Source organism: Balaenoptera physalus (assembly GCF_965194825.1).
Source record: "Balaenoptera physalus genome assembly, chromosome: 2".
Taxonomy (NCBI): domain Eukaryota; kingdom Metazoa; phylum Chordata; class Mammalia; order Artiodactyla; family Balaenopteridae; genus Balaenoptera; species Balaenoptera physalus.
Window position 1 is genome coordinate 54,664,897 of NC_138883.1, and position 14,370 is coordinate 54,679,266.

Consider the following 14,370-nt stretch of genomic DNA (forward strand, 5'->3'; position numbering starts at 1 on the left):
ACCACTTTCTTGGTTTTCCTCCAAGTCTCTGACTGCTCCTTGATTCCAGCCTGCCCCCAAATGCTAGTATGCCCAATGATTCCACTCTGCATTTTGTTCTCATCTATTTTTATATACTTTCTGTCCAATCTTACTAATACAGCTTGAAATAATAAGCATACTATGACTTTACAACTCTAACTTAAGCCCAAACCTTTTCCCTAAATTTCAGCTTAGTATATACAACTGCCAACACTCTGCATAAAGAAATACAGATTTTAAGCAAAGAGTGTTTTGAAAAACATGTCATTTATCTACACACACTAGTTTATATATATATATACAAATTTTAATCAAAAACACCAAGTTGAGGAGCTAAAATATCTACACCATCTCAATTTGGAACCTTATATACAACATGTCTATAAGTGTGTCACTTTCATCCACAAATCAACACCCTCAGCATTTCTAATCTTTTTTTTTTTTAATATTTATTTATTTATTTAGGCTGCACAGGGTCTTGGTTGCAGCACGCGGGATCTTCGTTGCGGCATGTGGGATCTTCAGTTGCGGCATATCAACTTCTTAGTTGCAGCGTGTGGGATCTTTAGTTGCAGCATGCGGGCTTCATAGTTGCAGCATGCAGACTTCTTAGTTGTGGCATGCAGACTCTTAGTTGCAGCACGCGAACTCTTAGTTGCGGCACGCGTGTGGGATCTAGTTCCCAGACCACGGATCGAACCCAGGCCCCCTGCATCAGGAGCGTGGAGTCTTACCCGCTGGACCACCAGGAAAGTCCCAACATTTCTAATCTTGATATTGTCAACCACTAAGTTGCCGAATCTCTTCCACCTACCTTATCTCTTACATTCCACTGGATACTAGGTCCAACTTAGTCTACCTTCTAAATATGACTTCATGCCCTCCTCACTACTCAGCTAGATAAACATAAACTGGTCTTCCAGCCTCTAGTCTCACAGCTTCTAACCCCACCTCAATACTGCTATCAAAAATGTTATTAAAAAGTAAACATGAAAAATAAAATAGTAAACAGGATCATATACCACCCTGCCAAAATGACTTCAATGTTTACCCTGCATTCAGGTTAAAATCCAATCTCCTTGAAGTCTTTCATATTCTGACCTAGCCTCTGACCCAGACCTACCTCTTCAACCTAATTATCAGACATGGTTGTACATGTACCATATGCTCTAACCTTAGAGATTTTTTCCCCAAGTTTCTTAAAATTGATTTAGGCTACTGACACCTGGATTTTTATGGATTTTAAGACTTTCACAGGGACTTCCCTGGCGGTCCAGGGGTTAAGACTCTGTGCTCCCAATGCAGGGGGCACAGGTTCAATCCCTGGTAGGGGAACTAAGATCCTGCATGCCGCATGGCATGGCCAAAAAAAAAAAAAAAAAAAAAAAAAACCTTTCACGAACATATGTGAATAACATTGGAAACTAATTTAAATTTTGCAAAATCAATGAATACAGAGGCTTAACTTGACCTATTTTATCACCAGGAGAACAAAAATACAGATTGCCTTATTAAAAAAATTTTTAAATGAGGAAGTAACTCTCAAATGTGTAGTATGAAAATGAATAGATTTAATACTCAAATAAATATTAAAATTAAAAATTGTCAAGACATAGATAAGAAACTTGAAATAAGGTAAAACTGAAAAATAACTACTTATAGAACATAAATTTAAAATAACTGGACTTCCCTGGTGGCGCAGTGGTTAAGAATCCTCCTGCCAATGCAGGGGACACAGGTTCGAGCCCTGGTCCGGGAAGATCCCACATGCTGGGGATCAACTAAGCACCTGTGCCACAAGTACTGAGCCTGCGCTCTACAGCCTGCGAGCCACAACTACTGAGCCTGCGTGCCTAGAGCCCATGCTCCGCAACAAGAGAAGCCACGGCAGTGAGAAGCCTGTGCACCACAACAAAGAGTAGCCCCTGCTTGCCACAACTAGAGAAAGTCCGTGAGCAGCAACAAAGACCCAACACAGCCAAAAAATAAATTAAAAAATAAAATACAATAAAAATAAATAAAATAAAATAAAATAATTGCCACATTATATATATAAACTTATTTCACATGGTGATAAAATATGCATAATACTGAACAGTAATACTCCATTAGCTTTTTCTACTATAAAGCTAATTTACTCAATATAGAATGGCTGAGTGCCTAATACTGGGTTGGCCAAAAAGTTTGTTTGGGTTTTTCCGTAAAGGAAAATACCTATTCCTAGGTATTAAGGCCAAAAAGAATTAAAAATCCTCAGAAAATGACAGACGTGAGGATACAAGAGACATAAATTCAAAACAGTGTTATCAGTGCTAAGATAAATGAAATAAATGTAGGTAGAGTGCTGGCACAAAAGACAAAACAGACACTTCTGTTTAGGTGAACTGGAAAAAGTGTCACCGAGAAAACATTAAGCTGTATAGGTCTTAAGGAATATGAGTTCACCAGACAAATGGAAAGTGGAAAAGGTATTACAGTCATAAAAGCATAAAACATCACTGCCCTTTGGAAAATTATCAGTACTCAGGTTATGTCTAGAGTTTAAGAACTACCAGGGACTGGGCCTGAGGAATTAGATCATATCACAAAAGTACTCATGCTAAGGAGGATTTTAAATTAGATATTTTCTTAGAGATAATGTTCAGTGTATATCCAATATACAAGCCTACACAATAGAAATATTTCTATTACAGCACTTAGTTCCTTTAGCACATGCTTCCTCTTCTACACTTTTGAGCAACTTGAGGGCCAAGTCAATGCATACATATCTTCTTTGGGCCTTTATTCCTACAACTTAAATGCATATCATCTGGTACATGGCAAGCGCTAAATAACTGACTTTAAATAGGAGAAGTATATTTGGCAAAAGAAAACATTTCAGCAGTTCTCAAAGCAATTAGTCATGTGAATTAGTTTACTTACATAAACTATAAGATTTACTTATACCAACACTACTTCTGAGTTTGCTATACTCATAAGGAAAGTGGGTCTCATTACATTAAGTGAAAAAGAGTAGATTAAAAAGCAGTATGTGTAATGCAATCCACTAATCTCTATTATACTCATACATGCATTTTTAAAAGCCCAGTGAAATATTAAAAAAAAAAAAAAATACTACACCAAGAACTCTGGGGCCACACCGTCTAGGTTCCAATCAGCTTCCAACCACTTACTTATTCTGTGACCTTTTGCAAATACTTTAATCTTTCTTTGCCTCTACTTCCATAAAATGTACATAAATAATAGTATCTATACCTATACCTGGTTTATTGTGATGATTAAATGAGTTATAAGGCACTCAGAACACTGTCTGTATAACTGTTTCCTAGTCATATTTTTTCTTACCAACAATTATTATAATCATATATTTTACCTATATTTTAGACCCTAGAAGAATTGGTTTATGAAAGGAACCCGCTTTGTCCCAGATAACTTTTAAAATCTTTTTTAAAGGCTTTTAAAAAAACATTAAAGGGGCTTCCCTGGTGGCACAGTGGTTGAGAGTCTGCCTGCTAATGCAGGAGACGCGGGTTCGAGCCCTGGTCTGGGAAGATCCCACATGCCGCGGAGCAACTGGGCCCGTGAGCCACAACTACTGAGCCTGTGCATCTGGAGCCTGTGCTCCGCAACACGGGAGGCCACGATAGTGAGAGGCCCGTGCACCGCGATGAAGAGTGGCCCCCACTTGCCGCAACTAGAGAAAGCCCTAGCGCAGAGACGAAGACCCAACATAGCAATCAATCAATCAAGAAATCTTTAAAAAAAAAAAAAACATTAAAAATATATTTTTAACTTTTTTAATTCAGTCAACAAATATTCACCAAGCGTCTCCACATGCCAACCCTTGTGTTAATAATCTCTTTCAGCAAGTGTCTCCCTAGGTCATTATACCCTAGAAACCTGCCCACCTCCTCTATTTCATGAAAAACAGAGATGGTATATTCAGAACCACATGCTTTCTGTTTCTAACCTGGGTCTACATAGCTTAGCAAATTGATCCACAGTTCTGTACAAACGTTTCATAAAGTTTTCTAATTTGTTAGTAAAGAAAAATTTAGAAAATCACTTACTTAATAACTACCTAAAGTTTACAGACTCTACCACAATAGTAGTTATAAAAATTATGACAGAAGTATGTATGGCAGTTAAGAATAGCAAACATTTATCATTTATCAACACAGTCCTCATAACTTTCTTGTTCAGAAAGACTAAGTCCGTATTAGTGGGATCCTTATTAGTGGGATACTTTGAATACAACAGAAACATGGAAATCACAGTACACAGAACTAGTTGTTTTAACAGCACTCATTAAAACGAAATGATACCAGTCATAACAGATTATCATAGTAGAAAATTAAACTGAAATTATTTTTGATTGTTTGAATATAAACAGGACTTACTACATAAAATACATTCTTTGCTCTTTTGGATATAAGATGTTATGTGAATCACAAGAATGGACCTTTAGTAAATCATTATGTTTTAAATAAGCATCTATTATGTGCCATGTACTGCGTTAACCATAAAGAATAATTAAACTTAGATTCTTTTCTCTCATTCCTTCACTACTCTGAAATATCTTAGACAAAAGACAAGATTCCTATCATTTCCTCACCTATAAAACAGATAAAGAGAACCTTCCGTCTAAAACCAGTAAAGTTCCTAAACATTTTATAAGCTATACTGAAAGTGTCAAAATTTAAAAGTGTATAACTTGTGATTATCGAGCAAGAAAATTTATTCCTGTTTGCGTCTAATGGAATCTTACATTTCAAGAGAATAAGTATCCTCATTATTGGAAATTAATTACCTGAGTAATCACAAAAAAATTTTAACGACCTGATTTTTCCACTCACCTCTGAAAATGATGACTATACAGCTGTGTTGGAATACCAAGAATACGATCATATATAGCTGTAACTTCTCTCAGGTTTCCCTGTTCATTTTCCCAGTTTATATACATTTCCCAGAGTCTGTCAGATCGGAAATCTGTTCCTGCAGCTAGAACAGCATGCTCAAAAGTTCTGAAAAATTAAATTACCTCTAAGTTATCTTTCCAAGATAAAATCACTTTAAAAATATTTCTACACTTTGCAATATATACAAATATCAAATCATTGTCATACTCCTGAAACTAATGTTACACATCAATTATACCTCCATTTCTAAAAAAGCAAAAAAATAAAAATAAAATATTTCTAAATTTTAGAAGATAATGCTAAATTCAAAATTATATTCAACTTTATACAAGTAGAGATTAAAAGGAAGAAGGAATAGTAGAAAAGTGTATGATAGTTGATTAAAAAAAAGAGAAAACAAAGGGAATAGGTAAATGTAATTTTATGTAACTGTATATTGTTTTATATGATATAAATTTGCAATGCAAATTACATTGCAAACATATAAGAGTAACACAGTAGACACTAAAATATTCGTTAAACTTGAAATGTCTGTTGAATAGATTCCTTTAGGGCAAAAGACAAACAGACAAAATTTATCTCACTTTAAGAAATAATTTTCTGGCAAAACAACTCTCCAACAAGGGGTCCAGCTGCCTTGTCAGGTAATGAGAAATATACATATATTTTAAAACTCTCAAAATTCTCTAATTCTAAAATTCCACAGTTACAGTTTACTACAAAATCATTTATTTTAAAATACTTAGCTCATTTGAAGAGATTTCTGTAAGCAATTTTAATCACTGGATTTGATATCCCAATGGGATAAAATTTTAGATACATGTTTTCAAAATAAATATTAGAATCAAGAGGGATTTTTAACAGTATAAACTACACTACCTAAATTAATCTACAACGTTAACTGAATGCCAATCAAAGCTCTAAGAAATTTTGGATGGAAGAGAAAAAAACAAATTCTAACATTCATCTAGCATACAAAGATGCAAAACATTTTTGTAAAAGTACAAAGCAGCAGGCATTTTCCTGAAAGGTATCAAAAGAAACTAGAAAGCTATAATAATTAAAAGTATGGCACTGGCCTGGTATCGGAAAAATGGATTAACAAAACAGTTCCCAAGAAAACAAAATAGACCTATGTATATGTGAGAATTTAGTATATGATAAAGTATTTTAAATCAATGCACAAAAAAAATTTTTTTAATTTAAAAAATAAAAAATAATAAATCATTGTAGAAAAGATAGACTATTCCAAATGGAAAAAATAAAAGGTTAATCTGTGACTTGCCAAAGACACAAACTAAGGTTAATCTGTTTCACAAAAGACACAAGCTAAATGTCAGGTAAGTGAACTATAAAAAAAAAGCCTATAAAAAGAATTAGAAAAAAATTCAAGATTTATATATTCTTGGCAAGATAGGCACAAAACTCAGAAACCAATAAAAGATTGCAAATTGAACCACAGTAAGAAAAAAACAAAAACAAAAACAAACCTCTATATGATAAAGATACACTAAACAATGATGTGCCAAAACTGGGGGAAATATGTTTAATACACATAAGGCATTGAGAGAACATGCGTGTGTGTGTGTGTGTGGTACGTGCACACACATGTATGTTTGTGTTTGAGATTTTCAAGGGAGTTAAAATACATGTTATTCCTCTGCAGAATCCCAAAATGATTCAGGAAATTAATGCACCAGACACTAAGAAAACTGGAGGTAGCTGGAAGAGGAAGGATGACAGGTAATGAACAAAATGTTTAGACGAAGGTTTGCTTAATGAATGGTAAGAGGCCTTGAACCCACTTTCCTGCTCAGCTATGGGATTTCAGAAGCTAGGTATATGCTCCCCAGGCAGATCAGATGATCCTTCAATGAAGAAACTGCTTGGTATAGGAATAAGATATAAGGATTCCAACACTGGGAGTCCCCCAACAAAACCCTGAGTAGCCACCTGATCATGCATTGTGAAGCCCTTTATGCCAGCTAACAATGTAGTACAGAACTTCCATTCAGTTTATTAGTATTGACTCTTTAACATGAGCAGAAATCCAGAGATCAAACATATCAGATATGAAAACAAGCAAACAAACAAAAAAGAGAAAACAGTGCTGAGGGCAGAGAAAATTTCAACTATCCTTAATACCCTCAAAGAAATGTTAAAAAGATATGCAGCCAGGGACTTCTCTGGTGGTCCAGTGGTAAAGAATCCACGTTCCAATGCAGGGGACGCGGGTTCGATCCCAGGTCAGGGAACTAAGATCCCACATGCCGCGGGGCAACTAAGCCAGCGCCTCAACAAGAGAGCCCGTGTACCTCAAACTACAGAGCCCACACACTCTGCAGCCCACGTGCCACAACTACAGAGCTCATGCGCCCTAGAGCCTGCGCTCCACAACTAGAGAGAGAAAACCCGCACACCACAACGAGAGAGAGAAAACCCGCACAGCACAACTAGAGAGAAGGCCGTGCACCGCAACAAAGAGCCCGCGTGCCACACTAGAAGATCCCACAGGCCTCAACGAAGACCCCGCGTGCCACAAGTAAGACCAGACACAGCCATAAATAAATAAATAAATAAATAAATAAATAAAATAATAAATAAATATATGGGACTTCCCTGGTGGCACAGTGGTTAAGACTCCACGCTCCCAATGCAGGGGGCCCGGGTTTGATCCCTGGTCCAGGAACTAGATCCCACATGCATGCCACAGCTAAGAGCTTGCATGCCACAACTAAGACCTGAGACAACCAAAATAAAATAAATAAATAAATATTTAAAATAATAATTAATAAATATTTTAAAAAGTAAAAAATTTGGATATTAAGAAAAAAGATATGCAGCCATATAACAAGAATAGGAGGCTATAAGAAAAGGAATATTCAAAGAAGAGGAAAGATTCTTAGATACTAAAAATCTTATGGCAGCTATTAAAAATCCAATACAAGGTTCAAGGAAATACCTCAAAAAGTCAAACAAATCCTAGGAGATTGAGAAAAAGGAAAAAGATAAGAAAATTAAATGATTAAAACAGAAGGTCCAATATCCAACTATTGAAAACAACAGAGAAGACGAAGGAAAAGAAATTATCAAAATAAGAATGAACACAATAATAACATTTCTAAGACTAGAAAGATGTGCTTTAAAGCATTCAGATGGAAAAGGCCCACTAAGTAAGCACAATTAACTAGAAAAAGAAAGTCCACACCAAAGCATTACAATTGCAGTTACAACAAAGATAAAGAGAACATTTTAAAAGCCTCCTTGAAGAAAAACAAGTCACATAAAGAGAATTCAAAAGAAGAATGGTATAATACTTCTCAAAAGCAACACCAGAAGATAGATGGAGAAATGCCTTCAAAGCCCTAACGAAAAATTACTTTCACCTCAAAATTCTACACCCCACCGGACCATCAATTGTTTCAGACATAAAGATACAAAAAAATTTTTTTCATTCCAAGCATCCTTTATCAGGAAGTTATGGGATGTACTCCTCTAAAAGTCAGGCATGAACCAAGAAAGAGTAGGATCTAACAAGCTCTAGTAAATAAAGCTTGAAACCCAGGAAAAAGGTAAAGACATCTCCTAGAATCATGATAATGAGAAAATCCAAAAACTGCTGTACAACAGAATCAGAATACAGCAACCAGTCCAGATTACAGAAGAGGAGGTTCCAGGAGGGCTATCTCCAAGAGGGAGGAAAAAAAATGGAATTTACATTTCTCAGAACATAATTCTCTTTCTGTAATGTTCAGATTAAGTAGAATAACACTAGATACATACATTTTTTAGTTTCAAAAAGTAACTTATATAGTTAGCATTTGTACGTGTGGAAAGTCAGTATTAGTACTGACTACTGAAAGTAGCTGTGGGAGGGGGTAGAAAATTTTAAATGTTTAAAGAAAGCCAGGCAAATGGGAAAAAGGGGGGAGGGAAGGAAAGGGGTAATTACAGGAAAAACAAAAAGCTATGAAACCTATCCATACTGGAAAGATGAGGAATGGGAAGACAGGGTATAAGTGAACTAAAAATTCTCATCTACCATAACAGAATGATAATGTCTATAGGCAGTGAGAGAGAAGCAGAAAGCAGTAGAGTGCTACTGTTATAAACATGTTGCAAAATATCAGAAGAAACGGCTAAAATATTTAAAGAGAGGTGGAGGGATCACTTTTTGTTACAAGCAGTTTAACATTAACTTTTTAAACTACATGTACATATAAATAATTTGATGAAAATAAAAACCAAAAACACATTTTAAATTCCTATAATCAGTAACAAAGACAATCCAAAAGTAAAATGAGCAAATGACATGAACAAGCAATGTAAAAATGCCTTATACAGACAGCATTTGAAAAGATGGTAAACCAGGATGACCAACCTACAGATATGTGAACTAAGATAATGAAATACTACTGGAGGTTAAAAAAAAAAAAACATGGCGTGACTATGGGAAAATGACTACCCTCATACACTGTGGGAGTTTAAAATTGGTACCACTTTTAAAAGAACATTTGACAAAACATAGCTGCGATTCCCTTTGACACAAGTTCCATTTCTAGAGTGCTCTACATAAACATTGACTTGTAAAGAGATGTTCACTGAAGCACTAATTATTTCCTATAAATAAGAATTTGGTGAAATAAAATATACTACCTTGATACTATAAAACACTCTTGCAATGGTTAAAAAAAATGGTAGGGAGAATTTCTAAAACATTCTGTTAATTTTTTTAAAAAATCAAACAAAAATGTGTAATATGTATACACACATATATGTACATCTATGTGTATCTGAAAGAACACACCCCAAGTAATTAACCATGAGAGGAGAGGGATTGGGGACATAAGGGGGTGTGGAATGGTGGAGGACTTTGTTATGTACATTTTTTAATAATCATGCATAAGTTTACTATGTGTATCATTTTTTTAATAGTGAAAAAGAAAGTTAAACTTTTAGTTTAGCATTCATGAGTAGTTCTATTATCAATATCAGAATACTTGACTTATTTATATCTTTAAATACATTTAAGTATCAGTGTTTCACATACCCTCTTATTGTACTGTTTGTCTCAGGATCACCAGGGTCCAATGTTTCTTTTAAGAAGTTTATATAATGTATCCAAAGGTCAACACTAAGAGGTATTGCCTGAAGCCCCCGGCGATACACCTAAGAAGAAAACAACAAACTGTACTTCAAATATTTAATTATTTCTTAACAGAGAGGCAACACTGTGTTATCCGGTGAACCTTAGAAATACTAATTACTGGAATTTTGTTTAAATAATCTACCATTACCATTTGGGTGGAGGTTGGATAGAACATGGCAATGTTCTGATCCCCACGTGCAGAGTCTTGATCTTCAAAGCGCAGCAGTCCCTGCATTCTGACCGGGTTGTGTGGGCAGGCTTTGGGTTACAGACCATAGGGCACAGACCCATTAGAGCATCAATGACAGCGTCTGACCAAAAATGCAATAAGACGTAGCAAATGTGACTAGCAAACCAACTATATTGTTTGGAAAATGAGAAATAAATGTAAGTGAGAGAAAAGCCCTGCCCTACTTGTTAAGCTGCAGTGTAATACAGAGGCTTGCACTGCAAAGCTTGACAAACTGTAGAGGTTTAACGCACCTGCCAACAAAGAGAGAAAATATTAGCTACAAATGCCACAAGAGTGACAAATGCAAATAAAATACCCTATAAAATTGTTTGACCATAAATCGTAGGTACTGCCAGCCAAAAAAAGTCTGTTTTGTTATTATTTGGCTTACAGTACCTAATGGAGATAACTTTATTCAGTAATGTACGCACCTCATCTGATTGTTTAATGTTGTCATGCCGCTTTTCAAGGTCTGCATACTTTTTCCAATAACCATAGCAATACGGATAGTGTATGAAAAATTTGTCAAACGCTTTCCTGGCAGCCATCAAGTGATTCTGATGAAAATAAAACAAGGTGTTTAAACATCTTGGAAATTTTTGTCACAAAAACTATTATTCCTTTCAAACGTACAGGCATACCTCAGAGATATTGCGGGTTCAGTTCCAAACCACTGTAATAAAGCGTATTATCGCAATAAAGCAGGTCACACAAATTTTTTGGTTTCCAAGTGCACACAAAAATTCTGTTTACACTACACTGTAGTCTATTAAGTGTGCAATACCATTATGTCTAAAAAAACAATGTACATACCTTAATTTTAAAATATTGCTGAAAAATGCCAAAACAATTACAATAGTAACATCAAATACCACTGATCACAGATGACCATAACAAACATAATAATGAAAAAGTTTGAAATACTGCAAGAAATACCAAAAATGTGACAGAGACAGGAAATGAGCAAATACTGTTGGAAAAATGGCATCAACAAACTTGCTCGACGCAGGACTGCCACAAACCTTCAATTTGTAAAAAACGCAGTATCTGTGAAGCTCAATAAAGTGAAGCGCAATAAGACGAGGTATGCCTGTTATTATCTCAAAATAAATGGCAGGCTTAAAAACCACACACACAGCAGCCCTTTTTCCTACAAATGCAATCTTATCCTTTGAAACAGAAGGAACTAATTCTGTCAAACAGCAACGTAATTTTTTTATTTCAGCAATTTTATACACACATACATACACACACCAATTATTACAAACATTAGACTTTGATTCTAATACTTTCCATAATGTACAAATGCTATCAAAATTATTTTTGAAGCTAAAAAAATATTATCTAAAATGTTCTTCAACTTAATCTGAAAATTATAAAAGAGGCATCTTTAATTACAAAACAATAAGGCCTAGTCTGATATTACTTGATTATTCTGTCCCCTCTAATCCCATTTAAATAGTTACTAACCTCCTGTTCTACATATTGAAGCAAATATACCCAGCCTGTAAAATCCTGAGGATTACTTTCTACAGTTTTCCAAAACTTTTCATATTCTGGAGGGAAATTTGCTTCTGTTTCTGTCACTGGAAGGTCCACAGTATTTGCTATTTCATTTTCTTCCGTAGTTGTATTCACATTAGGAGATCCATCAGGTGACTGTTCCATTTCTGTAACATTCATAATCTCAGTACTGAAATCAGTAGACTGATCTACCACTACCTCTGAACTGTTGCCTGTGCTGCCATTATTGGAATTTCTGTACTCATCCATGTGAGAATTTTGCATGGCTGTTTATTTTTTCTTCAGTTAATGATCTGTGGAAACATAAAGAGAAACATCTTCCAAATGTTTATTTGGCATCATCAAAACCACCTTTTAAAAGCCCAAGTTAGCTATTAAAGGAATATATTAATTTGATTCTTGAGCTCTCCTGTAAGTCATAATCAGAAGGTTTATTAGTTTTTATATTACAAATTAAATTTTACAACAAATTTTCCAAAATTCTGCCAGTTTATTGTTGACTGAGTAAAAACTAGCTCCTTCATCTATAAAACAGTGAGTATTGAGCCTGCTCCCTAAAGAAGCAATCATATCTAGAATTCAGTGTTCCTTAGCTAGCTAAGAATCTAAATTTTAATGTCTGAATGCTATCTTGCTACCAATCCTGAAAAACAGCAATATCTTTAATATCTGTTCTGGAGGCTTTAGCTAACAAAACAAATTCTGGTCATGGATATAAATGTTTCAGAGGGAAATTCATAACTTACCTCAGGATAGATTTTTAAGAAGGTTATACTGTTGAAATATATCTATAAATTTTAAATCCTAGCAGCTAGGTTTGATTTTATTATAGAAGATACACATTAAGGTTTTAAAATTAAAGAGTGATTTTTAAAATGAATAAGTGTTACTAAAAACATAGCTATAAAAGAAATAATAATAAAAAAATAAAAATAAAAACACAGTTATAAGGGAATTCCCTGGCAGTCCAGTGATTAGGACTCTGTGCTCTCACTGCTGGGGCCCCGGGTTCGATACCTGGTCAGAGAACTTAGGTCCCACAAGCCATGCAGCCAAAAAAGAAAAAATCATAAAAAATGTATTTATGAAAATTTTACCATGTGGATGGTTACTTCATAAAATCTTTTAAATTAAGTCATCTTATGGTTAAGGCCATAAAATAATAAGGAATTATTCTTTTATCCTGTAAGGTAATACTACAATATATTTTCACAATTCACTTCATCTCTTCCACTAACAGTTTAAATGGAAACTGAATCATTAAATTATAGGGCATGTCTTCTTTTTAAATAGGGATTATTCTCAAAACTAAACAGACCATAAAATTGATTTACTCCTAAAATACACTCAGAATACATGATTAGTTAATATAGCACAATATAATGTAAAAAAGGATTAAGACTAAATGAATTCAAAGAAATAAATGCAAGTGTGACCAATAAACATATGAAAGGACTGAATCTTTACTAATAAAGATGTAAATTAAAACAATGAGATATCAAATTGGCAACAAAAAGATGTTTCTGGAGGATAGTCGCACAAAATATACCAAATGGCAATTGTGCATATTTTATGTTATGTATATAATCAGATAAAAAACATTTATCTGTTTAAAAGCATTCACTAGAACACTATTACAGCGAAAAAAGAGGGTAGTATTAAGAACACTGCTTTAGCAGGTGGCATATTTGTAAAATGGAATAATAATAATTTAAAAGGAAATATGTGCACCTGTCTTGATATAGAAAGATAACCACTACATATATATTATATGCATGCTACACACAGATCTGTAAGGATTTATACCAAATTAAAATACACTAACAATATTAGTTGGTGTTAATGGCTGTTCTCCCCATAAAACTGGGCTGATGCTTTCTTCTTCTGGCTTATCTGCAATTATTTAACTGAAGTTGAAAAAAAAAAAAAAGGAGGTATTTTGTTTCATTTGTTTTGTTTTTAAGAAAAACCAGCTCCAGATATGACATGCCAGTGGTTGGCTGGATACAAAATTTTTTTTTTTGCAATTTTATGCCTCCTTTAAAAATCTGGGTTTCTCTATAGTCTACACAACCTAGCTCCACATAATAGTCACTTAGTAAGCTATTTTTTAAAAAATACAAATTCATTGGCCCCGACGCCAATGATTCTGAGTTCTAGGCTCAGGCCCAGAAAGTTGTACTTCTACCATGTTCTCTGAATGATTCAGAGGAACAGAAACTTATTCATGGGTAAACTCTGAACAATGGAACTGTTGCATCAAAGACCTGTGTATATTAAATTTGGGAATACGCTGACAACTTATCTTTAGGAAAGTTGTACCAGTTGTACCATTTGACAAGACACTTTTAGTTGACTATCCAACATTCCCTCTCACCATCTTCTCTCACCATCTTCCTAATAAAACATTGTTTTGGTTCAGAGCAGCAATATACCTAACCCCATGTAAGGATTATGAGTCTGAAAAGCACATCTGCTGCAGAGCTCTGGGAACAATTTTGCTTTTCTGATAAAAGGGACAGTCA

The 14,370-nt window shown here is 34.6% G+C and overlaps 1 protein-coding gene across 7 annotated transcripts in view; it reads right to left on the minus strand.

Moving 5' to 3' along the window:
* The window catches only part of PRPF39 (pre-mRNA processing factor 39), a 36,917-nt gene that overhangs the window by 9,485 nt on the left and 13,062 nt on the right, over window positions 1–14,370 (minus strand). For 4 of the 7 annotated variants that reach the window (XM_082452121.1, XM_082452125.1, XM_082452119.1 and 1 more), the window contains exons 2-5: window positions 11,792–12,138; window positions 10,753–10,878; window positions 9,991–10,109; window positions 4,878–5,045 (exon numbers count right to left, since the gene is read on the minus strand). In XM_082452121.1, the coding sequence (XP_082308247.1) occupies window positions 4,878–5,045; window positions 9,991–10,109; window positions 10,753–10,878; window positions 11,792–12,109 (731 nt within the window). In that variant the 5' untranslated portion in view covers window positions 12,110–12,138. Of the gene's footprint in view, window positions 1–4,877; window positions 5,046–9,990; window positions 10,110–10,237; window positions 10,879–11,791; window positions 12,139–14,370 lie in introns of those variants that run through there. The other 3 variants (XM_082452122.1, XM_082452124.1, XM_082452123.1) reach the window with 3 other exon arrangements.